The following is a 27,326-nucleotide window of genomic DNA, read 5'->3' as shown; positions in this document are numbered from 1 at the left end:
CAGTGACACTAATCTACTATAAACCTTGTCACCACGATGAGAAGGGAGGGGACCAGAGCATATTACAGTGTCTGAAATAATTTTTGCAAATTCGCACACCTCTTTAACATTATCTTTAGTGATCTCCGACTGGCGAAGCCGGACGTCGTTAGTACCGACATAGATAACAATTTTAGAAAATCTACGTTTGGCATTAGCCAGCACTTGTAAATTTGATTTGATGTCAGACACTCTGGCTCCTGAAATGCAATTAACAATTGTGGCTGGAGTCTCTATTTCCACGTTCCTTACAATAGAATCGCCAATAACAAGGGCTCTTTCAACATGATTCTCAGTGGGTATATCACTGAGTGGGGAGAATCAATTGGAAACCCTAACAGGAACGGGAGAGTGGTGTCTCTTGCTGAGCAAGTATGCCGCCGAGACGTCACACAAATGCCCTGCTGCAGGGGCTCTACAGCTGGAACCAAAGTATGTATGTTGCTCTCTGTACTATTCACATCCGAAACAGTATCTACCAGCTTAATGCAATAATCTGTGTACCACAGAGGAGAAAAAATGTGTGCACGCTGAAAAAAATGCACGCAGTTTAATCGCAATAAAAAAATAGAACGCGGATGCAGGTGGAATATGCGCGCAGTTGAATCGCGATAAGAGAATAATATGAGGGAAAACCTGATACGCACTTAAAAATGGCAGATGTTAAGGATTAAAGGCTGAAAAAAGTGATGCTAAAAAAACTAGCAGGCTACAAACACAGACTCTAGCTAGGTGCCAGCAGCAACAGGTAAAATACACGCAGATGAAACGGTAGAAAAGCGGGAAAACCTGAAACGCTGTAAAATGACAAAGGATATAATGATGAACGATGAATATAATGATGAACATTTGAGAATAAGAATAAACAATGCTAAGCAGCCTAAGCAGGCTACAAACACACTCTCGTGCAGCGTGCCATTGGCAACAGGAAGTCCAGTGACGTCAGCAGTCCAAAAGAACTGCTGTTCACTCAAATTTCAATGAAACTGCCCAAAAGTGCTGTTGGTGGGAATGAAACACCCCATTTCCAACAGATTATTGTGGAGTAGACGTGTTTTTTCTGTGCTTCTATCCAATTGCAACATCTTTTGAGACTTTTGAACCCATCAGGTATGGACTATACATTTTTTTCATCAGTCCATTAGATTTATTCTAGAATAGATTTTTTTTTTATAAATCTAAGTTCCTCATTTAATCTGTTGTTGATTGCTCAATTGGAAACATTTTAGTCACCCAGAGAAGGTTGGGGACCACTTGATGATCTCTCTTCCAGGCCAAGGCTTCATCCATTAGAAATGGGTGTATGTTAGCATCGTAGCTGTATTATACAACTGTTGGCGGTTAGTTGGGAGGCACTTAAGGTGGTTCTTTGGGGTCGGATCATAGAGTATGCCTCATTCATCAAAAAATCCAAAGCACATGAAATCGTGGAGTTTGAAGGGAATATTAAAAGTGTAGAGACAGAGCTGGAGTGCCATATATATTCAAATGGCCACAGCTAACTGACCTGATTGAAATACAGATATAATACTATTTTGTCGAGAAAGGTGGGGTTTTGGCTATTCAGGGCAAGACAGAGATACTTTGAGTCAAGGGACAAAGCAGGGAAGCTTTTGGTTAGTTATATAAAGCAGATAGAGTTTTTTCTACCATTCCCTTAGTGAAAGCTGCTGGTGGTGAAATATTTATCTTGAAAGAATTCTTGAATCTCTATATTTCCATGTCTTTGTCAACTGATGAAGACATTAGAAACTTCGTGGAACCATTAGAACTCCCTAAATTGACGAATGAGCAAAAAAGTTCTCTTGATTCTGAGATAACTTTGGAAGAGCTTGGCGAGGTAATTAAGGGGCCAGATGGTTTTGCCGCTGAATTTTTTAGATCTTATGCTACAGAATTGAATCCACTTTTGTTAGAAGTTTATACAGAATCATTAAAGAATGGAAAGCTTCCGCCAATCATGATGCAAGCCCAGATCAGTCTGATTCTTAAAAAGGACAAAGATCCAAACGAGTGTAAGTGTTACCATCTAATTTCCCTGATCCAGCCAGACGTAAAAATATTGTCAAACTTTCTGGCTAACAGACAAAGTTATGACATCCCTTATACATATGGATCAGCTGGGGTTTATTCAGGGCCGCATCTCTTCTGATAATATTATTCGTTTCATCAGTATTATGTGGTCAGTGGCGACTGATCAGACTCCGGCCTCAGCCATCTCACTTGACGCTGAAAAGATGTTTGATGTGGTAGAATGGGATTATCTTTTTAAGATTTTGAAAATTTGTTTGGGAATACTTCATTGGATGCATTAAGTTACTTTTATAGACACCCGGTAGCGGTGGTACAAACAAATGGATTAATTGGCAGGCAGGGTTACCCTCTTTCCCCATTATTGTTCTATCTTGCCCTGGAACCATTAGCAGCCACGATAAGAAGGGAAGATGATTTTCCAGGGGTGGTGGTAGGAGGTGTGGCGCATAAGCTTTTGCTTTATGCAGATGACATTTTATTATTCATCTCTGACCCCATTAGATCTTTGACTTGCCTCTATAGAATTATTAATTCCTTTTCTATGTTCTCAGGATACAGAGTAAATTGGTCTAAATCCGAAATGTTTGCTCTGACAGCTAACTGCCCAGTAATGGCTTTCAGCTAGAAATTCAACTACCTGCTACAATCTCTCCCTGTAGATGTCCCTCTCTCTTATTTTAAGCAATTTGATAGCATAGCAAAGTCCTTCAGTTGGAATGGTAAGCGTCCTAGATTGCATTTTAATAAATTACATAGGCCGACTGACAAAAGTGGGCTAGGCCTACCCAATATTTTGTGTTATTGTTATGCATTCGGTCTCAAACATTTGGCTCATTGGTCGCTTCCACCTGAAAAAGCCCCTCCCTGGTTTTGTATTGAACAGGAAGTTCTTGCCCCTATTTTGCCATTGCAAAGCCTTTCTATTAAACTAATCAGAGAAGATAAGTTACACCACGTGGTCTTGCATTTGCACTCGGTATGGACAAAAGTGTCCAGAGTGTTTCATTCTGACATTTATTTAAATGTTGCCTGAAGCATATGGCTGAACTCTAAATTATGTATTAATAAGTCCCTTTCTGCTGGTCAGAGTGGATTGTGAGGGGGGTTACAACACTCTGTGACCTGTATAAGAGTGGAGTGTTGAGATCTTTTGAGAATTTGGTTCAACATTTTGGGATTCACACATCTCAGTTTCATATGTATTTACAGCTGCGCCACCTGCTCTGTATTGTTTTTGAGAGTAGCACATACCCACCTAAAGAGGCAGATACTCTTGGAGAGGTGATTACTGCTTATGGAAAAGGTCATGAGGCATCAGTGTATTACTCCCTGTTAATTCAGATTCTGGGGGACGGACCTTCAACTTCTATCAAGAGATAATGGGAGAAAGATTTAAATTTGGTATTGGAGGAGGGAGTGTGGGCTAGGATTCTAAAAAATGTCAAGTCTGCATCTAGAGATTCAAGGGTTTGCCTTATGCAATTCAAGATTTTACATAGACCCCCTCTAGATTGTATATGCTTGGTCTTAAAGACACCCACCGATGCCAATCGGAGCATGGAGACATGGCCCATGTTTTTTGGTGGTGTAGTGAGATCCAGAAATTCTGGTTGAACATTCAGAATTTTGTGTGTGACATGGTGGGCACTCGGGTTTTGTTTTGCCCCAGACTTTGTGTTTTGGGCAATTGGGCGGTCATACATTTGGGAGATAAACATATAAAATTCTGGGTTCTGACCAGTATCATGATTGGCAGAAAAATTATTTTAAGGGTTGGAAGTCGGATGGAGCACCATCACCGCACCTGGCGCAGAGGCTATAAATAGATGCGTCACCAGTGCATCATTACACATTTCGTCTTCAGAGCCATTCTGTGCTGTGTGCTATCACAAACTGTCAAACTTTCTTTCCTCTGTTAGGAGTTAGATTCTGTTAGGCAGTGTGCAATGAACCTTTTCCAAATTCAATAGAGAAGGTGTTACAAAATCAACTGTGAGATTAATGATTCTGGATCAACTGCGGAAGTTCACGTGGATGCACAATCCTTTGTTATTTTGCAGATGAAGGCTTTGATTATTAATTTAATTTTAATATTGTTTATGTATTAAATTGTAAGTGTGTAGTCCATCCTTTGACCTAGGTGATGTAGGCAGAGGTCAGTAAGGTGTACTGCTGTTTGACTAAGCTTGTAGCAAGTTCATTTCCAGTGTCCATCTAAAGTACAAGTTTCATGAAGTGTCCAGTGAAGCATCCCATGTCTGACGGTTAGTGCTGGCATCAGTTCATCCTCTGTGAAGTCCATTGTAGAAGTCCATTGTTGTAGACTGAAAAGATATCAGGCTGGCACAGGCTGCAGTTAGTCTTCAATCACTCAGCAACATGTAGTAGTGGGAGTCGGACTTCAGGCAGGACTGGAGCTGGATATGGCAGGCTCTGGTAACCTCAGGATATGTATCCCGAGGTTAAGATAGGGAAACAAATAGAAATATAGCTGCAAGCAGCGATACCGGGGTCAAGCCAATAATTGGCACCATGAGCAGCAAAAGAAGCATTGTGACATGTTTTCGGATAGTGTCCGATGAACATTGTATGAGGAGTCAGAAAACGCAAACTTTCAATCATAAAAAACCCATTTATTTAAGAAATAACTAAACATTGCTATTTCATTTTTGTCCAGTATGTGGCACTGTTCTGAAACTGCAGAGATACCATCTGGGCATGATGGTTATCATGCAAGGAAGCGTTCAAGAGATATAAACCAAAATAGCTATTTTTCTATCTCCAAAGCAGTGTGGGACAGTGTGTCAAAACACTGCAGGTAACCTTGGAATTTAATGATGATAACACATACAAAGTTTCATCCCAATCCCTCAAATTGTTGCGGAGATAAAGCCTCAAGTTTAATTTTGCACATTCTTCGTAGAATTCATTGAAATGTCATTCAAAAACAGTATCATTTATCAAAATTCTGAGAATTTTTCTTTGCTGTGAGTGCCTCTAGATGATGCAGAACAATTTTTGTGCAAATCGGAGAAAAAATCTAGGAAGAGTTCGAAAAAGTAGCTTTTCAAAACATTTGAAAGTGGCGGACTGGAAGTTAACTCGATCATGACTTAATTGGTATCATTGTTCTCAGCATGACCAACAAAATCTATTAAGACCAGTCTCCTTACAGTAGGTAAAAGGAGTCAATCGCTATTAGCATTTATAGAATTAGCATTATAAATTTTGACCACAAGGTGGCGTTGTCCCAGAACTTTTTCAGATCCTTCAGAGCATGGTGCCAAAGACACATACCGAGTTTCATAACGATACGCCAAGTTGTTGATAAATACAGCATTTTATGATTAAATTCAAAATGGCCAATATCCAAAATGGCCGATATAGGAAAATGTGGTATCCTTCGACTCAGTATGTAGCACTTGATCTAAAGAGACAATTTTCATTATTTTTCAGCAAAAATGTTCAAATATTATAAACCAAAATAATAATTTTTAGCTATCTCCTGACCTGTTGGGGTCAGTGTGCCAACATGCTGCAGGTAAGCTCAGGGCATAATGTTGATTGCACATACCAAGTTTCGTCCCAATCCCCCAAAGCATTACAGAGATAAAGCCTCAAGTTCAATTTTGCGCATTCTTTGTCAACTTCGTTGAAGCGGTAAGGTTTACCAAATTCTGTGATTATCTTTTTGTCGTGAGTGCCTCTAAATGATGCAGGCCAATTTTCGTGCAAATCAGACAAATAGTCTAGGAGGTGTTCGAAAAAGTTTTAAAAACATTTAAAAATGGCGTTAGTATAGAGGTGTTGAGCTAGAGATGCCAATTTTGCTATGGTGACACATCAGACTGTCCTCTATCTGTTTGCCAAATTTCATAACTTTCCCGCAAGCGGTTCTATTGGCTGCCATAGACTCAAGAGTGGAAGAAGAAGAAGCAGATTAATAATAATAAGAATAAGAATAAAACTAACAGAAACAATAGGGGTCTTTCACCCCTTAGGGGCTTGACCCCTAATAAGAAAACGAACAGAAACAATAGGGGTCTTTCGCACCTTCGGGGCTTGACCCCTAATAATAATAATAAGAAGAAAACTAACAGAAACAATAGGGGTCTTTCACCCCTTCGGGGCTTGACCCCTAATAATAATAATAATAATAATAAGAAGAAGAAGAAGAAGAAGAAGAAGAAAACTAACAGAAACAATAGGGGTCTTTTGCCCCTTGACCCCTAAAAATAATACGAAAACTAACAAACAATAGGGGTCTTTCACCCCTTTGGGGCTTAACCCCTAATAATAATAATAATAAGAAAACTAACAGAAACAATAGGGGTCTTTTTCCCCGAAGGGGCTTGACTCCTAATAATTTTAGCATAGATGCCATTCAGTTTAAAACAGGATTATAGAATATGAGAAGTGTGTCCGGTTCCGGCAGACCTGACTAATGTTGCAGAACTATGAGTTGATGGATAAATTAGGTGTATGCCTGGATGAAAAGATGAGTCTTTAGACTATACTTAAACTGACAGTGTGTCTGAGTCTCGAACAATCTTCAGAAGACTATTTCAGTGTTTAGGAGCAAAAGATCTACTTCCTTTTGTGGATTTTGAACTCCTAGGTTTTATTAACAGGCTAGAATTTTGCGATAATAGTGAACTTGATGGAATATAGCGTTATAGAAGGTCACATAAGTACTGTGGAGCTAGACCATTCAAAGCTTTGAAAGTAATTAGAAGTATTTTAAAATGAATATGAAATTTAACAGGTAGCCAATGTAGCGATGCTAAGACTGGGTTGTTATGATCATATTTAATGGTTCTATTCAATACTCTAGCTGCTGCATTTTGAACTAACTGAAGATAATTTTTGGAACATGCAGGACATCCTCCCAGTAATGTGGAGTGATACAAATAGAAGTTTTGTGAAGAGATCAGAGCTGTGCTTTATCATGTGACCAATCAGCATCCAGGATCGGAACTATCCATTTTATAATGCAGTCTTAAGCATATCAACATTTTATAGATGCTGGTTATTTTAATAACTGCTGGCTAATGGCATCTGCTTTTTGGACTCACTTTTCTGGGTTCAACCTTCCAAGCATACTTTAGGGAGCAGTTTCTTTTTTCCACTTCTTTACATTAAAAAAGTTTAAATTATGATTGTGGTTTGGGAAAAGACATGCATACAGCAAGGAGTATTGCAATAAAATTAAGTGTCATTTCAAGGATTAAACCCCTCCATGAATCTGTATATATATATAAAGTGTTGATATTATCTCTCCTCAATCTTTTGTAAAACTTTTGTTTTTTTGTTTTCACAGTGTGGTCAAAGAACAGCAAGCCTGTTCACACCACCATTCTGAACCCTCACATTCATCTGATTGGTGAGGAGGCTGCCTGCATTGCCTACATCCGCATCACGCAGTACCTCGATGTAAACGGCATGCCGCACACTGCCCAATCAGAGGAGACACGGATCTGGCACCGCAAAGATGGCAAGTGGCAGATAGTTCATTTCCACCGCTCAGGCGCTCCCTCTGCCATCACCAAATAAGAGAGTCAGGTAATGATTAATGTACAAATTGCAATAAGCACTTTTTTTCTCTCTTTGCAAATGCAAATTCTTTGGCATATGCGTAGCTCTCACCAATGACAAACCTTTGACTGCTTAAGAAAGTAGGGATGCACAGATTTGATACCTGGATTGGTATCGGCTCCAATACTGAAGCTTTTAGATGGATCGGGTATCGGTCCGATGAGCCTAATCCAAATCCGATACTGTGTGTTTATCACGTTCATTACTGTCATGCTCAAAAATGACATAAAAGAACCATAATAACACAATTAAAGTGCGTTAGTGAATGGCGCTGCTGTTTACACACTCATTCGCGCCTATTTTTAGCCTTCATGTGGTGCGCAATATTGGAGCACTACTATGAACCGCATCTCAAATGTAGACGCTCAATAGTTCGGTTCACTTATAATATGCATTTAGAATGGCACTGGAGGTGCATTTTACCAGAATTTGAATAAGAAGCTAATTCAAATACTGTGAACTTTCTTACAAGGACTTCCTGGAGAGTTCAGAATGTCAAAATAAAAGCAGGAGGGTTTAAAAGTTAAATGTGCACGATTGAGATATAATACTATTATAATATATTTATTTGTTTACAAATTATGATAATATTTAAGTTGAATGGATTCCAAAAAGTAACTGTGTAAATGAAAAGTGAGCTGATTTCTTACAACTAAATTAAGACAAAATCTAAAAGACAAAATTAAGATTAAATCAAAATAGATCTGAATCTTTTAACATCCAGATACAAGGATTTTGCATACACACACACACACATGTTGGTCTACCTATCATTATGAGGACTTTCCATAGACATAATGATTTTTATACTGTACAAACTATAGATTCTATACCCTAAACCTAACACAACCCCTAAACCTAACCCTCACAAATAACTTTCTGCATTTTAAATTTTCAATAAAACATCGTTTAATATGTTTTTTAAGCTATTTAAATTATGGGTACATTATAAATGTCCTCATGAAACCACATTTATAGTATAATACCCTTGTAATTACCAGTTTGTAACCTAAAAAATTGTCCTCGTAAACCACAATTGTTCTCGTTTTTTTGCTACTACATTATCCAGTATACTAGTTAATAATAAAGCGTTTCTTAATAAGCTATACATTTATATTGAAATAATGTGTAGATAGAGGTTTGTGTTTCTTTACGTATTAAAGAGTACACCCAGTTAGTTCCACACAATAATGTAAAGATATTCTAAACTGATTATGCAAAAAAAACAACAGTGGTATCGAATCGGTTGATACTGAGATTTCTGATATCGGAATCGGATCAGAAGAGAAAAAGTGGTGTCGTTGCATCCCTACTTAAAAGATGCTCTACACATGTAATGATAAGAAAAAAATTGAATATTTCAAATGTACAAAAGTAAAATTTGGATAACTAGAATATTTCACCTAATGTTAGCAAGAGAAATAGCCAACAAACCGATATTTCTCCCAGAAATAAAACTTCTGCAGAGGGTTTCAGCTCATGGAAAACGTCATGGTTACTGTTGTAACCTCTGTTCCCCGAGGGAAGGAACGAGACGTTGTGTCGAATGAAGTGACACAAGGGGTCTTCCTGGGATGCCAAACGTACCTCCCAAAGGCCAATGTCATGTTGGCAGACAGAATTTGCATGCCCCGCCCCAGATATAAGGGTATAAAGGGAAGTGGGGCAGCGAGTGCCAGTCAGGATTTCGCACTGAGGAGCCAAAAATAATAGGTACAGCCATTTACAGTCTTAGGTCTAGTGCTGTGGCAGGAGGAACACAATGTCTCCTTCCTTCCCTCAGGGAACGGAGGTTACAATAGTAACCATGATGTTCCCCTTCTGTCACTCACGCGATGTTGTGTCGAATTAAGTGACACAAGGGGTCCCATATAAAAACGCCACACACTGACCGTGTTACGTGAACTGTCGAGACAGGTTTAAGCAGGCTACTGTGTGCTAGAGGCAACTGTGTCGGCTGCAGGGAAATGTGGGTGCGAATGCGGGTCTCTGAAGGCCCAAGAGGACCACAAAGAGATTCCAGGTGGGGAACAGGCTAGGCCGGTGAGGGTTCAGCCTAGGGACTTGCCATCTACTGCGTTGTGGGGGGCTGCGATAGCAGCTACATACATCTTCAATGTGAAGGGGGACAGCCTCCCCTCCAGCCTTTCCTGCAGGAATGAAAGCACTGAACGAACTGCGCACCTCTGCGGGTCTTCAACTCGAGAAGAACACCAAATCGCAAACAAGCGCCACTTTAGGGTGTAAAGTTGGCTGGTGGAGGGAGCTCTGGCTTTGTTGATCATGTCTACGACTGCAGGTGGTAGATCCACTAGATCAGACATGGAGGTTCCAGAGGTCTGGGCGTGGGTGCCAGAGGGTGCTCCGTCCCTGAGAAAGAAGGTCCTTCCTCAGGGGAATTTTCCAGGGAGGTGCTGTTGCGAGGAGCGTAAAATCTGAGGGCCTGGGTGGGCCAGTAAGGGGCCACCAGGATGACCTGTTCCTTGTCCTCCCTGATCTTGCACAGCACCGGTGCAAGAAGGCTCACTGGGGGAAATGCGTACTTGCACAGGCCCCGGAGCCAGCTGTGTGCCAACGCGTCTGTCCCAAGAGGAGCTCCTGTAAGGGAGTACCAGAGTGGGCAGTGGGAGTTGTCTTGAGAGGCAAAGAGATCTATCTGTGCCTTGCCGAATTGGTCCCAAATCAGCTGGACCACCTGGGGGTGGAGCCTCCCCTCTCCACTGGGCGAAACCTGCCATGGCAGCGCGTCCCACTTGAGTCACGGCTGACTCCAAAGGAGGAGATGGCGGGCGAGTTGTGACATATGATGAGAGCACACGCCAACTTGCCGAAGGAGAGGACCGTCTACTGAATACACCTGGCCGTCGAACGCAAACCGTAAGAAGGGTCAGTGTCCAGGCAGAATGGAGATGTGGAAGTACGCGTCCTTCAGGTCTACTGCTGCAAACCAATCTAGCTGTCAAACGCAGGTAAGAATCTGTTTCTGCATGAGCAATTTGAACGGGAGTCTGTGTAAGGCATGGTTGAGAACTCGCAGGTCCAAGATTGGTCGCAACCCGCCACCTTTTTGGGTACGATGAAGTAAGGGCTGTAGAAACCCTTCTCCATCTCGGCTGGAGGGACGGGCTCTATCGCATCCTTGAGGAGCAGGGTCGTGATCTCTTCTCGTAAGGCACTGGCTTTCTCGCCGTGCACAGAAGTGGAGCGAACACCGCTGAAACAAGGCTGGAGCCAGGTGAACTGAATGGTGTAGCCGAGTCGGCGCGACTGATTGGGAAGTGAAAGCCACGCATCCAAACTCCTCGCGAGGAGCACTAACGGGACGATCGCTTTTGACGTACCGGGCGGGGCTTCGCGGCAGAAAGGAGCAAGTAATAGCGTGTTGGGAGGCAGAAGGGCATCCCGAGGCTTGGGTGCTGAGAAAAGCATCAAAGCACTTATCTTGCTCTGCGCACCCAGTAGGGGGCGGGTTAGAGACTGAGGAAGAAGTCCTAGAGAGGCATCTTCGGAACTCGTCAGCGCTGGCCTGCCGGGGCTGAGCAGTCGCGGGGCCGGAGGCAAGGGAACTGCGTCCGTGGAGCTGGGACTGTAGAGTTTTGGGGCCGGGATGCCGTGAGAATGGCACGCACCGGCTGGATGACCCAGGGTGTGAGGAAATTCCTCTTTATTGAGAATGTGGGTGCTGCAGCCCGAAGGCAGTGCGGAAAATGAAACCAGGATTCTACTCCCGGCCCTCCACCGGGGGACGGAGTGGTCATGGTACCACCTCCGGGGCGAACGTCTGACTGCCTGGGTCTCAGGAGCGCTTTTCTGGTCCTTGAGATGGGGAGCATACGCCGCCTGCAAGGTGCTCGATGCTGGGGCTGAGAGCTGGGCCCGGTTTGAGGCGGAGCTACCTGTTGTTTAGCGGCAGGGGCTGCCCTCGGCGAGCAGGCGAGGGCAGCTACAACACGCCGGCGGATGCAGCGGCGATGTTGTCATCCAATTCTGGGGGCTCAAGGGAGAATGCCGGCTGGCTGCGAGGCGAGCCGCACTCATCCCGAGTTCACACTCATCCCGAGCTCAGACGGAAGCAAGCAAGCGTGCCGGGGCAGGTGGTTCGTGGTTATTTACCCGGTAAAACAAAGCCCGTTATCATCCCTAAATCGCCTTCATCGCCAGCCGGGTCGTCCTCAATCCCGTGGGAAGAAGGAACAATGCGGGGGCGGCTGAAGTGGCTTTCTCCCGTGAGGAAAGAAAGCCGCGACCGCAATGTTGCCACGTTCAATGCCTGCTGTGTATTGCTCTTTTATTAGTGGGAATTCAAACTTTCAGGCAATGAAAGCGCTGTCGAAGCACTCAGGGGCGTGGACTGCACAGCGTGCAGAGAGAGAAAACACCAGCTGGAAACGCGCTGTAGATCCAACAGCAGTGCTTCTTGCCAACAGTGGTGAGTGAAACAGTTGTGAACTCAGCTTACTGTTGCACAACCGTTTGGCTCCAAAGAAAAATTCTGACTGGCACTCGCTGCCCGCTTCCCTTTAGGGGAACTTGTGATTATCAGAGAATTTTAAAACTGTGATTTCCAGGATTTGAAAATTCATGTTAGTTAATTAGTTTGTAGTAGTCTCGGAAAAGTCATGGTACAGTTTATATTTATATTTTCACTAGTTTTGTTCTGCTCTTAAGATCACCTAGAAATAGCTCTTTGTGATTCTTTCATTTATTTTTTAATTTTTTTTGAGATTGCAAAGTCACTGTTCAAAAGGTTTGTAAAACATGTCTGTATGAAAAAAGCCCATTTTTGTACCGCGACAGCAAATATTGTCTTGTCAATATAGTATTTTCATTATGCACCGACAAATTATGGTGTCGGCTATAGCTTACAAAGGCAGCTTAAAAATGTTATCATGACATAGGACTGGGCGATAAAACGATATCAATATTTATCCGAATTTTTTTATGTTGATAAACTTCTGAGTAATTTTCTATGTTCTACATCTTGACAAATGGATCAGGTGCATGTTGCTAAAAATGCGAGGTAAAGTTATAGCAGCTAGCTATCTGGCTAATATGATATCAATATGATATCACTAGCTAATCAACACCATTGCTGTTTATGTACTATTTAATTAAAAGTTTTTTTCAAAACACTATCACAGGCAAGACAATGTTTCTTCTTCTTGTGATGATTATTGGTGGTTGGCAATCCAGCCAATGGTGCATAACCGCCACCTACTGATCTTGAGTGTGGAGTGTCACAAAGTCTTTCAGTGGAGTCAAACATCAGCTGAAGATAATGAAATCATCGAAATTTTATTGAAAAGAGGTCATACACCTTATATAGGATTAAATCCTAAACAGAGTATTCTTTAAAGGTAGATTACCCTCTGGATTTTACTTGTAAACAAACAAGTAAATGTTTAATTCATTCTTTAGGTCTAACAAACCCCCATTAATGGTATGACATGTACAGTAAATTGTGATAAATATCGATATCGAACGTTATGGAAAATAATATATTGTGATTATTTTTGGCCACATCACCTACCATGAAATGTGTTTTTGTGTGTGCATTGGGAAAATATTTATAAACGCACTGTATTTAAATGTAATCATGTGTGAATCATATTCCGATTTCATAACAACAGCATATACAAATAGCATGGTCACCATTTCTTTTTTCATTTCTAATAAAATATTAACCAATTACTGTAATTTGAATGGTCCTGCTGCGTAACAAATGAAAATTGGAAAGTATAAATTGTACTGAGAGAGTACATTCCGACACTCTATCCTCATTAAAATGCATTAATAATTATAAAAGAATGAGAAATAATATTTTCATATTAGTTTTGGTGAAGTGCTGCATGTAACTCATGTCACTGCTTGACATGTCATGTCAACTACAATGTATAGCATTAACACTTTTCTTCTGTCTGTGTTTCTCTCTCTCTCTCTGTGTCTTAGTGGTGTATAAGAGTTGCAGATTTATTCGCTAGAGAACTTACTAGCCCACAGCTTTGCATCTTTTACTTGAACTTCATTTGCCCAACCCTTTACAGTGTCATCACATTTACATTTGCTAATATTACCTGACACATTTCTTAGTGGATAAGCTGATTCAAGTCACAATCTGCTGTTTTTGCCATGTGTGGCATTAATGGTTCTATTTCAAAGATTAAGTGATTACTGATGGATCATACAGATGAAGGGAAGTTTACAGCCAGTCAGGGAGTAAAACTAAACAATTTCTTTGAATATTATGTATATTTTTACAAACGTATTGGCCATCTTTTTGATCGACCTATATTTGCAAAAACTGCTTGGATACTGTATTGTCACTTAAAATGAATACTTGAGACAAGCATTGAGAAATTCTTTAATTCCAAAATAATTTTCCACTGATTCAGAAAAAATATTTTCTCTGTTACTAACTTAAATACATGGATTATTAGATATAGCCTGTTGTTTTTCCCAACGCACTAAGCATTTCAGTGTTTTACTGGCTCCAGTCGCTCTAACTGCAGTATTACAATTTTTAACCTAAAATATCTGTTTTGCTTTATACTTTTTAAATAGATACCTCTGTATTTCACTATTTACTGTCAAAATAAATCAGTCTTAAATATGTTTATATATCTGAACTAAAGTGGTATGTTTAAAATCCCTCATTTACATTGTAGAGTACTGTAAATTCTAAGTATTTATAGAATAGATTTGTAGAATAAGTACATTTGCCATGATTTGATCATTTTTTTTGTGGTGACCTCAACAAATGTAATTGTTTGTGATTCATGCTGATGTCATGTGAGAGAAAAGTGGAAATATCAACCCAGCCCAATTTCCAGAAGTTCACCACTGAACATTTTCTAGTGTGTACTAACAGAGCTTTAGTGAAGCATATTTAACATTTGCCCTTGAAATTCAAAGCTGCATCCATGGCAAAAACACGATCAAAAGTGATGGATCATGATTAAAATCCAACCTGCATAACAGGTTGGTTAAAGTTAAGTGTGGCATTTATGATGGGGTTATCAAGAGAGAAAGTACAAAATCTTTGATCAAGGTTGTTCTCCAAACCTGGCCTGGTGTGTCGTGCTCTGAGCTCTTCAATAAAGTTCTTCCAGTCAAAAGAGCCACTACATTTGCTCTTCCTTTTGTATTTAGGGTTAAGCCTCCATGTTTGAGATGCTATCATGCCAGCTAACTTGAATGGCAAAAATTTGTTGTAATCTGCCATTGTCTGTAATCAAGCAGTTCAAGTGTTACCTCAATGCATATACATATTTACACACTGTCACCTTTAATTCCAATGTGATGATAGTAATTCTAATTGTAATATATAAAGTGTTATTGTGGCAGCGGGGGCTTGACCACGCCCCCGCTGCCACAGTTATATTCTGAAGCTTTTAAATATCTTTTTTTTTTGTCATAATAGCTACAAAGGGTATATTTGATTCCTGAGTTTAACTTTTATTCAAATTAAAGGGCTGCATTGCGCTCTATGGAGAGAGAGAGAAAGAGCTTATACCAAATTCATTCGAATTAGTAAATAATCGGCTTTACAGTTCTTAAATGTTACAATGTTATTAGAATGAATTTTCTATCAACAATGATGTAAACAATTAGGGAAGTGTTACTTTCAATTATGTGTGATGGTCAAAAGACCCTACATTTGTACCTTTTTGATATTGTATTCAAAGAATTGCAGTTTCCAGGCTGTTGTAATCAGCCTTTCGCTATCGTAAGCAGAAAAAGTGCTATTCAATACAGTCTTTCTGTCTTATCTGAAAAATTTAAGTATTAACACTTGTATATATAATTGACCTTTCCCTCTTATATGCACATATATGTTCAGATTTAATAAACCAGTTACATTTTTATTAGTGCAGTCACTAATAAACAGTTAATGTTTACTTTTTACAGTCTAAAACAATCTGAACTATTATATTAGCAGGTTACTTAAAGGTGTCAAATATCGCTGGTTCTTAGACTTTATTAAAACAAATGTTAATGTGAAGAAAGCATGAGTTTTTTTTGTGTAATATTGATTTAAATGCAAAAGTATGTAAACTTTTGGTGATGGCTGTATATACATTGCTTTTCATCATGTGACTGGAGCACTTACCATAGACAGCACTTTGTAATCATATTTCTGATTAAAACAAAAAACAATTTTAGGCTACTTTTGACATCTTTTACAAATATCCACTTGCAATATTGAATTATTAATGAACTGCAATTATTAAATTGTCATTACTGAACCAAAGTTATTGTTATTATACTGATTATTTAACTGCAAAACACATTTAGAATTTAAATTAATTAAATGCACGGAAAACCTTTTCTATGTCATCGAGTAATCTGTGGTTAAGTGCAAACAGCTGCAATAAATAAATAAGTAGTTGCTTTGTGGATTTTGATGTTTTTGCCTACTCTATTGTTTGTTAAGGGCACATTGTTATCTTTTGATATTATTTTACGTATATAATGTGTTTTATTGAGGCATGCTGTTTTATTCCTACAAAGTGGGTGTGTATGACGTGTTTTCTGAGTAAATTGTGCTTTCTGTAGTTAAGGTGTAATGCACCTAATCTTGAAAATTAAAGTGCTCTACAAAGGCTTGTCACTTGTGTATTTGATGTCAATCTGTCAATACAGATTTCTTTTGAGCAGATTTGTTGTTTGAGGAGTGCATGCGATCACCAAAACTGTGTGATGTATTTTACCTTAGCCCGAAAGACTTTGCATTAGACTTTGGTCATGTGACTGTATAAAAAAATCTGGCATAAAGTCATAATCTTTATCTAAAGTTAACATGACAGCATGTCATGTCAAAACTTCTGACCTCAAGGTAAACATTGATATTTTTTTACAAATTAACTATATTTGGAAAAACATGCTTCACTTAAAATATTTTATCTAGGAATTACATGTTGATGTTGAAAATGGATGAATTCAATATTTACACTTCATAAATGGACAAACTCTTTGTATCTAAGGAGATACATTGCCCTTTTATGTGTAACAAATGTTAAGTATAAGTAGATCTGCCAAAATTAACACATTTACCAATGTATCTGACAATTCAAATGAAGTATCATTAACTGGGCAATGCCATCACTAAAACAGACATTCTCTGCTGCACTTTTTATATGAATGCAGCTTCACAATCGCTATAGCTATTATATAGCAACAGCCTGCCAGATGATTAATATTGTGGAGGAAGAGGGTTTAAGAGAGAGATGTGCAACCTATTTTCATTAGTCAATTTCCCTCTTAGACTTTGGGAAATGTTTAGTGTTACTTGAGTTGGTGATACTTTAGTGCATTTATATCAGAAGGCTTTGTTTGAAAAATGTTATAAAGCATTATTATTACATATTGTTTTTTTCTTTCCCAAGAAGAAAATAAATGAATTTTGACAGGAAAAGTATGTGCCCCCCTTTCTGATTTCTTCTGTTTTTGTGAATATCTCATACTAAATTGTTTCAAAAATTCAAACAAAATATTACGTAAAACAAAGGCAATCTGAGTAAACACAAAAAAATAAACATTTTAAATTATAATGTTATTTACTGAAGCAAAAAACATTATCCAATACCAAAAAGTGTGAAAAAGTATTTGCCCTTAGTTACTAAATCCCCAAATCTTTGGGACTCCATTCATAATGGAGTTCAGCTGGACTAGACACACCCAGACCTGATTACTGCCAGCCTTGTTCAATCAAATTAACACCTAAATAGAACTTTTTCAGCAGCATGAAGTTGGCTAATAGGTCTCACACAGTAGCACACTATGTCAAGGTTGAAAGTAATTCCAGAAATTATGAGGAAAATGGTGATTGAAATACATCAGTCTGGGAAGGGTTACAAAGCTATTTCAAAGGCTCTGGGACTCCAAAGAACCACAGTGACAGCCATTATCTCCAAATGGAGAACACTTGGCACAGTAGTGAACCTTCCCAGAAGTGGCTGACCTTCCAAAATTACTAGAAGAGCACAGCTACAACTCATACAGGAAGTCACAAAAAAGCCAAGGACAACATCCAATGAACTGCAGGCTTCTCTTGCATCATTAAAAGGCACTTTTCATGACTCAATCAGAAGGACACTGGAAAAAATGCTATCCATGGAAGAGTGGCAAGGCAAAAACCACAGATAACCCAAAAGAACATTAAAGCTTTTCTGAATTTTGCCAAAACACACCTTCATGATTCTCAAACATTTTGGGAGAATGTTCTGTCAACTGAAAGTGGAAGTGTTTGGAAGACAGGGGTCCCCTAAAATCTAGCGTAATGCAAAGACAGAATTCTACAAAATAAACATCATACCTACAGTGAAGCATGGTGGTCGTAGTGTGATGGGTGGGGATGCTTTGCTGCTTCAGGGCCAGGAAGAATTGCAGTAATTGAGAGAAACATGAAAATCAAGTTCCCTTTACAAAAAGCTTCACTTTGATGCTGCGCTTTTGCTAAGCGCTACGGGGAACAATCTTGCATTGTGAGCAGCTGTGAATTTGTGTGAAACACGTCAATGAACATTGACCTGAATTTATAGCCTCGGCTGGTGATGATCATTAGATACACCTGTGGCCAGGCTATAAAATAGAGGCGTCACCAGCGTGTCGACAGATATTTTTCATTCAGAGCATACTATGCTGTGTGTCTCACAACCTGCTCAGAAAACTTTCTTCCCACTTTGTTAGGAGTTAGAAACTGTTAGGCAATGCGCAGAACTTTCTTACTTTTTCTCTCTGCTCTGAAAGAGACTATATATATATAGAGAGAATGACGGAGAAATGGAGCAAACGATGCGTGTTTCCTTGTCAACGTCTCATGACGGACAAGGACACGCATGAGTTTTGCTTTGTTTGTTTGGGGGAAGAGCACGTGGCTCTCGCGTGGGGCGGGGCGGGGGCGCACATTGTGACCTTCTTTCGGTCGGGATGCTTCGCGCTCGCCTCGCTTACTTCCGAGAGCCAGCACCCGCACTTCATTCGTGGGGCTCTCGTATGGATCTGGCTGAGGAGCGAGAGACGGTGCGTCCCTTTCGCCGCTCTCTCCCCAGATCCGGCTGGTCTTTCTCGTGTTCTTGAAGCGCTCGGCGCCTCTTCAGTTCAGGAGGGGACCTCGATTCCCTTGGGTCTATAGATTTCGAGTTACCCACATCAGAGCACTAAAAACATGATGCAAAATCCTCTGAGGAGTTACTCGATGTGGTTACTCGTGCTGTGGCCAGACTTCAATTAGACTGGCCACGTGACCAAGAAACCCCAAACGCTCCAAATTAGAGGATAGATTTCTGTCTGATGGCCAAGGGAAGGAACACCTCATCAGTCCCTTCCTTCTTTGATGACCTCCACGATGAGCTTGCTCGTTCGTGGAGGAACCCTTATACCTCGCGCGTTCACGTGCCCTCGACGTCGTTATATTCGACTATCGTGGGTGCTGAGGCTCGAGGGTATTCAAGGATGCCGCCGGTTGAAGAGATACTTGTGGGTTATCTCTCGCCGGGTTCGGCATCGTCCTTGAAAAAACCTGCTCTCCCCTCTAAGCCATGCAGGACTACCTCCATGCTAGTGGGGAGGGCTTATCAAGCGGCAGATCAGGCTGGTCCTGCGCTGCACACCATGGCTGTGTTACAGGCGTACCAGGCTGACCTGCTAAAGGATCCAACATCACGATTGGCTGGTCACGATCGATCTCATGGACGCATATTTCCATATTGGAATTCTGCCACAGCACAGGAAGTTCCTGAGGTTCGCTTTCGGGGGCGAAGCCTTCCAGTATCGGGTTCTTCCATTCGGCCTAGCCCTATCACCCCGCACATTCACGAAATGCATGGATGCAGCACTGGCTCCTTTGCGACTCCAGGGCATCCGCATTCTGAATTATTTAGACGACTGGCTGATACTAGCACAATCTCAAGAACTGGCAGTTCAGCACAGGGATATCGTCTTGGCTCATCTAGGTTCTCTGGGTCTGAGACTCAACGTCCAGAAGAGCGTTCTTTCTCCAACCCAGGAAATTACCTATCTAGGGATTATATGGAACTCGATCACGATGCGGGCACAGTTGTCTCCCGCTCGTGTCAGCTCCATCCAGAACTCCCTGAGCAATCTCAGGCTAGGTCAAAGTTGCACTGTTCATCAGTATCAACGAATACTAGGTCTCATGGCGTCTGCGTCCACGGTGATTCCTTTGGGCCTTCTCCATATGAGACCATTTCAGCTGTGGCTAAAAGCCAGGGGATTTCATCCAAGGGCCTGTCCCCTAAGGCAAATAAGGGTTACGCGCCGAGCGCTTCGTTCCCTTTCTATGTGGCTCAGACCCCGGTTCCTTACCTTGGGTCCCACTCTCGGTGCGTCATGTTGTCGCAGGATCCTAATGACAGACGCCTCCCTGACGGGTTGGGGTGCGATCTTAAGTGGTCGTCCAGCCCAAGGGGAATGGGAGGGTCATCAGCTCGATTGGCACATCAACTGCCTCGAGCTGATGGCGGTATTTCTGGCCCTGAAATACTTCCTCCAACATCTGAGAGGCTGCCATGTCCTTGTGTGGGTAGACAACACAGCAGCAGTTTCCTACATAAACCGTCAAGGAGGTCTACGCTCTCGCCACCTGAATTTGCTGGCACGTCGGATTCTCCTTTGGGCCCAGGGCAAGCTCCTGTCACTCAGGGCAATTTACATCCCTGGACGCTTAAATGTGGGAGCAGATTTGCTGTCCAGACAAGACATACCGAGGGGCGAGTGGAAACTCCACCCCGAGGTAGTACAACAAATTTGGGATAAATTTTACAGAGCAGAAGTGGACCTCTTCGCCTCACAAGAGACTGCGCAATGTCCCCTCTACTTCTCTCTGAGTCACCCCCCCTGGGTCTGGACGCGATGGCACATACATGACCCAGAATGTGTCTATATGCTTTTCCCCCGGTTTCTCTGCTCCCGGGAGTCTTAGCCAGAGTTCGCCAGCAAGGGTCTTGCCTCTTACTGATAGCGCCTCACTGGCCGGACAGGATTTGGTTCTCAGAAATTATATCTCTCCTTGACGGCTCGCCTTGGGCGATTCCGGACAGGAGGGACCTTCTGTCTCAGGCACAGGGGACGATATTTCATCCCCGGCCCGAATTGTGGAAACTTCATGTTTGGCCCCTGAAGGGTACCAACTGAGGAACACAGGGCTGTCGCCTGAAGTTATCGAGACCATTCTTAGTGCTAGGGCTCCCTCCACCAGAAGAATCTACACCAATAAATGGGGTGTCTTCGAAAAGTGGTGCAGTTTACATGGTGCAGATCCAGTTAACTGCCCAATTGTTTCAGTTCTGGACTTTCTGCAGGAAAAACTGTCAGCAGGCATATGCCCCGCTACTCTCAGGGTTTATGTGGCCGCCATTTCGGCTTGCCACGCCTTGATGGACGCTACTCTACTCGCTTGCTTCATTCATGGTGCCAGGCGACTGAGGCCTCCTGTTAGGACCAGAACTCCCTCATGGGACTTAGCAATAGTCCTGGAGGGCCTGGCCGAGACCCCCTTCGAACCTCTAGAGTCAGCGTCTGATAGACTTCTGACTCTCAAGCTGGTTTTTCTTGTGGCGATTACCTCTCTTAAGAGAATCGGGGATCTACAGGCTCTGTCTGTTTTGCCGGCCTGTTTAGAGTTTGCCCCAGGTATGGCCAAAGCTATCCTGCATCCTCATCCTGACTACCATCCTAAGGTGCCTTTTTCGACACTACACCCTGTCACTCTGGAAGCCTTCTGCTCCCCGACGTTTTTAACGCCAGAGCAGGAAAGTCTTCACAGACTCTGCCCAGTCCGTGCCCTTCAAACTTATGTCCACCGCACTAGCCAGTGGCGTAAATCTTGGCAATTGTTTGTCTGCTTTGGGGGCCGCAACAGGGGAGCAGCCGCTACCAAGCAGACTATATCACATTGGGTGAGGGATGCTATTGCCCTGGGGCCCTATGAGGCGCGTGGTCAAGCTTCGCCAGTAGGTGTCAGGGCTCACTCCACCAGAGGGGTCGCCGCCTCTAAAGCCTTGGCTAGAGGGGTCCCTCTGCAGCAGGTTTGTGATGCGGCAGGCTGGTCCTCTCCGCACACATTCATCAGATTTTATAGTTTGGATGTTCATGCTACTCCGGGCTCTTACGTCCTTGAGTCGACATCCCAAGCTCATGCCTGAACGGGTTTGTGACACGGCAGGCTGGTCCTCTCCACGCACATTCTTCAGTTTTTTATGGCAGGCTCGTGCCTGAAGACGTTCGTGATGCGGCAGGCTGGTCCTTTCCACACACGTTCATCAATCTTCATGGGTTAGATGTTTCTGCTACTCCGGATTCTTACGTCCTTGAGTCGACATCTCAAGCTCACGTCTGAACAAGTTTGTGATGCGGCAGGCTGGTCCTCTCTGCACACATTCATCAGATTTTATCGTTCGGATGTTCATGCTACTCCGGGCTCTTACGTCCTTGAGTCGACATCCCAAACTCATGCCTGAAAAAGTTTGTCACGCGGCAGGCTGGTCCCCTCCGCGCACATTCTTCAGTTTTTTATGACAGGCTCATGCCTGAACACGTTCATGATGCGGCAGGCTGATCCTTTCCGCACACGTTTATCGAACTCTATGGGCTAGATGTTTCTGCTACTCCGGGCTCTTATGCCCTTGAGTCGACATCTCAGCTCATGCCTGAGCAAGTTTGTGATGCGGCAGGCTGGTCCTCTCCGCTCACATTCATCAGTTTTTATGACAAGTTTTGTGTTGCGATAGGGTTCTCTTCGCACACATTCATCGAACTTTATGGGTTAGGTGCTTTGCTACTCTGGGCTCTTATGCCCTTGAGTCGACACCTCAGCTCATGCCTAAACAAGTTTGTGATGCGGCAGGCTGGTCCTCTCTGCACACATTCATCAAAATTGAATGGTTTAGATGTTTATGCTACTCCGGGCTCTTATGCCCTTGAGTCGACATCAAGCTCATGTCTGAGACCTCTCGCGCTTTGTGAGCACACTTCACAACCGTAGGGGTCCGGACAGCCCCAAGTGCGGCGGCGTGGGTATTGCGTTCCCCGTAGCGCTTAGCAAAAGCGCAGCATCAAACAAAGTGAAGCTTTTTGTAAAGGGAACGTCTCGGGTTACATGTGTAACCCTTGTTCCCTGAAAAAAGCGGAACGAGATGCTGCGCTTTTTTGCCGCACTGGGACGTTCCAGGACTGCTCTTCAGAAAAAAGATATCTGTCGACACGCTGGTGACGCCTCTGTTTTATAGCCTGGCCACAGGTGCATCTAATGATCATCACCAGCTGAGGCTATAAATTCAGGTCAATGGCGCAGCATCTCGTTCCGCTTCTTTCAGGGAACAAGGGTTACACATGTAACCCGAGACGTTTCTCTCAATTCTCATTTTCTACCAGAAAATCCTAAAGGAGAATGTCTGGTCATCAGTCCCTGAGTTGAAGCTATATAATCCAAAGCATAGGAGTAAATCCACCTCTGAATGGCTCAAAAGAAGCAAACTTATAGTTTTGGAGTAGCCTAGTCAAAGTCCTGACTTGAACACTATTGAGATGTTGTGGCAGGATCTTAACCCTCTGGGGTCTGAGGGTGTTTTGGGCCCTGGAGAAGTTTTGACATGCCTTGACATTTGTGCTTTTTTCAGTTGCTTAAAAACATATTAATGGATAAAGTCTGATAACACTGTATTTAGCACAAACTGGGCTAAAATAAAATCTGAGCAACATGTTTGTATTTTTGAGAAAATAAAGTTTATGCGTTTTTAAGTAATTGAAAATAAGGACATATAACACATTTGTCCACAAGCCTTTTGAGAACTGGATCTTCTAGCCTAGAGTTTTTGCTACAAAATTATGTGAAAACCATCCTGATCACTCATTCATACAAAACAATATACTAATTTAACTTTTGTAAGACAATTTTAGTGTTGAAAGGCGATATGCGAGGAGGTTTGAACTATCATGAATATTGAGGTAATTTACACCTGAGAAGGCAAAGACCCTCCCCTGGGCCCATCAATGAGGAATGTGACAGAGAGAGAATGAATGTGAGGAGACTTAACGATCAAAATCAAGTTTTAAGTTAAAAGAAGTAATCTGACTGTACATTTTCTTTAAATAAATACTTCATTTTAGACCTACACTACCGTTTAAAAGAAGTCTCTTCTGCTCACCAAGACTGCATTTATTTGATCCAAAATACAGTAAAAACAGTGATATTTTTACAATTTAAAAGAACAGTTTTCTATTTGAATATATTTTAAAATGCAATTTGTGATCAAATCTGAATTTTCATCATCATTACTGCAGTCTTCAGTGTCACATGATCCTTCAGAAATCATTATAATATGCAGATTTTCTAATAAGGGCATATTTAAAGTGCATTTTACTAAAATACACCTAAACAGATATTTGCAAGATCAAGCTTTGTTTATGATAATGAGGCAGCATAAACACTAGTTAAAATATAATCTAAACATTCATGTTATTTTTATATCATATTTATATCATACAGCATACAATTTAAATACCTGCTTTAGCCAAAACAGCATTTCAATGTATCTAAAACTTGCTTATTAGGACATATTTCAAATGTCAATACTCTGAATCCTGGCTGGCAAGTCTGTAAACAGTCCCACTAGTAAAATATGTACATGTTTATATAAAATAGCATGTCAGCTAAAGAAAACTAAATGACTTACTCATCCGAAATATTATCCTCGGCTGGATCAAGTCTCTCTTCAAAATACAAACGTTCATCAGAGTCCTGCTCTTTTTCTGAGGAAAATGTTAACTCTTCCTTAATATTCAGAAGTTTCATCGCCTGTGTATCGTTACAAACATGCAGTAAAATTAATGAATTGTTTACATCAAACCTCTGAACACTGTCGGGGGCGTTTACCATTTGCATTGACAGTCTCAGCACATTAGCGTATGAATGGCGCGCTCTGCTGGTGGGTGTGATCACATTAGTGATAATGAGATGAACCGGTAAAAACTGTACATCGCTTTGTTTCATACAGATTCCATTGCAGGAGAATATCTGTTTTAAATTTGAATTGTTTTATTTCAAAGTAGACATTTTAAGCTTTCTTTAGACATGTTTCATGTTTGTGTGATAAGTATTCGCAGAGTTTCAGTTCATTTATAGTCGGTAATGATGTCTTACACTTATCTGTATGCCCCAAAATGACAGAGTATTTTAAGTTGTTTCTGCTGTAATGATGAAAATATCCAGCAGGACGCGCCGGCACGTCCGTCGACCCCAGAGGGTTAAATGGGCAGTTCATGCTCGAATTTCCTCCAATGTGGCTGAACTAAAGCAGTTCTGCAAAGAAGAGTCAAGTAATTTTTATTTGTATAGCGCTTTTCAGAACACACATAGTTTCAAAGCAGCTTTACAGGAAAAAATTTAATAACAAAAACAAAAAAATTAAACTGTAATATCTGTAATGTCTTACAGTGATCATTGTGTAGTTTGATTACATATGATTGTAAAATGTGTGTATAAATAAAATAAATAATAACTGTATTAAGAACCCCTGTGAGCAAGCCGAAGGCGACTGTAGCAAAGAACACAAAACTCCATATGATGTTGGTTAGTGGTGAAAAATAACCTTGGGAGAAACCAGGCTCACTGTGGGGGCCAGTTCCCTTTCTGGCTAAACAACATGAATACAATGCCAATAATATAGCTTCAAGCAGCAATGTGGATTCCTCCTCAAAATGGCAAATCATTTAAAAATGTATGAGTAGAGGGTTGGGATTAAACCCTCCTGATGGAGGAATCCTAAAAAATATGTCTTTATGTCTGAATCCTAAACTAAAAATGATGGCTGTGGCTGGATTTGAACCTCTGACCCTTCACTTATCAGCACAACATCTTTGCCAAGTTAGCTATTCACATTTCTGAGTATTTTTGCTTTCAGTTTCAGTATAAAAAAAGGAACTAGTGGCTAGCATTGTCAGTTTTGGCACAAGTTCAAACAGCTGTAATTCAGTTATCTTTTGACATATCAAGGTGAAATTTTGCACGATACTTTAGAGTGATGTCACATTGAAGCATGTTAGGTTTGAAAAACCATCAGTCAAAATGACATTTGATTTATTTGACACATATATATTTAGGTAATGTGGACATTTACATAAACAAGCCCCTTTCAGCCATTTTGCATTGTTTTCATTTTTGCTAAGTAACAAATTGAAAGACATCAATTCTACACATGGGTACCAAATTTCAAGTCAATTGGAGCTAAGGTTCAAGAGAAAGTATGTTTTCCCAAATTTTCACTTTACAGGAAAATCCATAATGGCGGAAAGTATGAGTCCTTGAGTCTTTTTTGTTCCCCATGAGATATGAGGCATGTACACCAAGTTTCAGAAAAATCGGACAAATGGAGTGAAAATAAAATATTTGGGCGTAGCCAGTAGTGCCACCTATGGGCGAATGTGGGCCATTCTTGGTGTGGGTGTACCCGTTGGCATGTAGTATCAATGTGCCAATTAAGAACAATTTTGACAAGTGGCTTTTTGAGATATTGGGGCTCAAGGAGAATAATAATAATAATAATAAATATAGCTGCAAGCAGCGATACCGGGGGTCAAGCCAATAATTGGCACCATGAGCAGCAAAAAAAGCATTGTTCAGTTAGAGTCCGATGAACAGTGTATGAGGAGTCAGATAAAGCAAACTTTCAATCATAAAAAACCCCATTTACTTTAAAAATAACTAAACATTGCTATTTCACTTTTGTCCAGTATATGGCACTGTTCTGAAACTGCTGAGGTACAATCTGGGCATGATGGTTATCATGCAAGAAAGCGTTCAAGAGTTATTAGCCAAAATAGCTATTGTTCTATCTCCATACCAGTGGGGGACAGTGTGCCAAAAGCTGCAGGTAACCTTGGGACTTAATGGTGATAACACATACAAAGTTTCATCCCAATCCCTCAAAGTGTTGCAGCCTCAAGTTACATTTTGCGCATTCTCCTTAGAATTCATTGAAGCATCATTCGAAAATTTTATAATTTATCAAAATTCTGTGAATAATTCTTTGTCGTAAGTGCCTCTAGATGATGCAGAACAATTTTTGTGCAAATCGGAGAAACAATCTAGTAGGAGTTTGAAAAAGTATTTTTTCAAAACATTTGAAAGTGGCCGACAGGAAGTTAGATCGATCATGACTTAATTGGCATTGTCGTGGAAAATCGCAAAGAATCTCTCTTAGATGCAAGGAAAAATCTCGGAGTCTTGAGTTCCAGATGCCAATGTTGTAGTTTATTGAAAAAACCAACAAGCTTGAGTCCAATCAGCTGTCCTTTCTGAATACACTGTCCCAAACTCTCAATTCTATACCTTTCTGTTATCTCTTATTCCACTATCTGACCAATGGGCCTTCTTCTAGTGTCCTTTTGCTCACCACCATTAACTTTTACCTGGCTTCCTTTTTAACTATTGGTGGAAAGTCCCTCGCCTGTCTATTATTAAAAAACTCAATATTTGCTTTGCCTGTACTGTTAGCTGTTTTCCATAGATTGTGCTGTAACACTCCCCAAAATCTTAAAGTGGAGCTTACACTATTTTGGGATCTTCCGTACCGTTTCTAATGATAGTAAATGATGTGGAGAAAATAAATAGCAACACTGATGAAATACCAATAAACCAA

The 27,326-nt window shown here is 41.2% G+C and overlaps 1 protein-coding gene across 4 annotated transcripts in view; it reads left to right on the top strand.

Moving 5' to 3' along the window:
* The window catches only part of camk2a (calcium/calmodulin-dependent protein kinase II alpha), a 234,142-nt gene that overhangs the window by 164,166 nt on the left and 42,650 nt on the right, over positions 1-27,326 (top strand). For 2 of the 4 annotated variants that reach the window (XM_052103734.1, XM_052103733.1), the window contains exon 18: positions 7,394-7,635. In XM_052103734.1, the coding sequence (XP_051959694.1) occupies positions 7,394-7,626 (233 nt within the window). In that variant the 3' untranslated portion in view covers positions 7,627-7,635. Of the gene's footprint in view, positions 1-7,393; positions 7,636-13,617; positions 16,913-27,326 lie in introns of those variants that run through there. The other 2 variants (XM_052103732.1, XM_052103735.1) reach the window with 2 other exon arrangements.

This window comes from Xyrauchen texanus, chromosome 34, assembly GCF_025860055.1.
Source record: "Xyrauchen texanus isolate HMW12.3.18 chromosome 34, RBS_HiC_50CHRs, whole genome shotgun sequence".
Taxonomy (NCBI): domain Eukaryota; kingdom Metazoa; phylum Chordata; class Actinopteri; order Cypriniformes; family Catostomidae; genus Xyrauchen; species Xyrauchen texanus.
The sequence above is the reverse complement of the archived record's forward strand: the minus strand, read 5'-3'. Positions and strand labels throughout refer to the sequence as shown.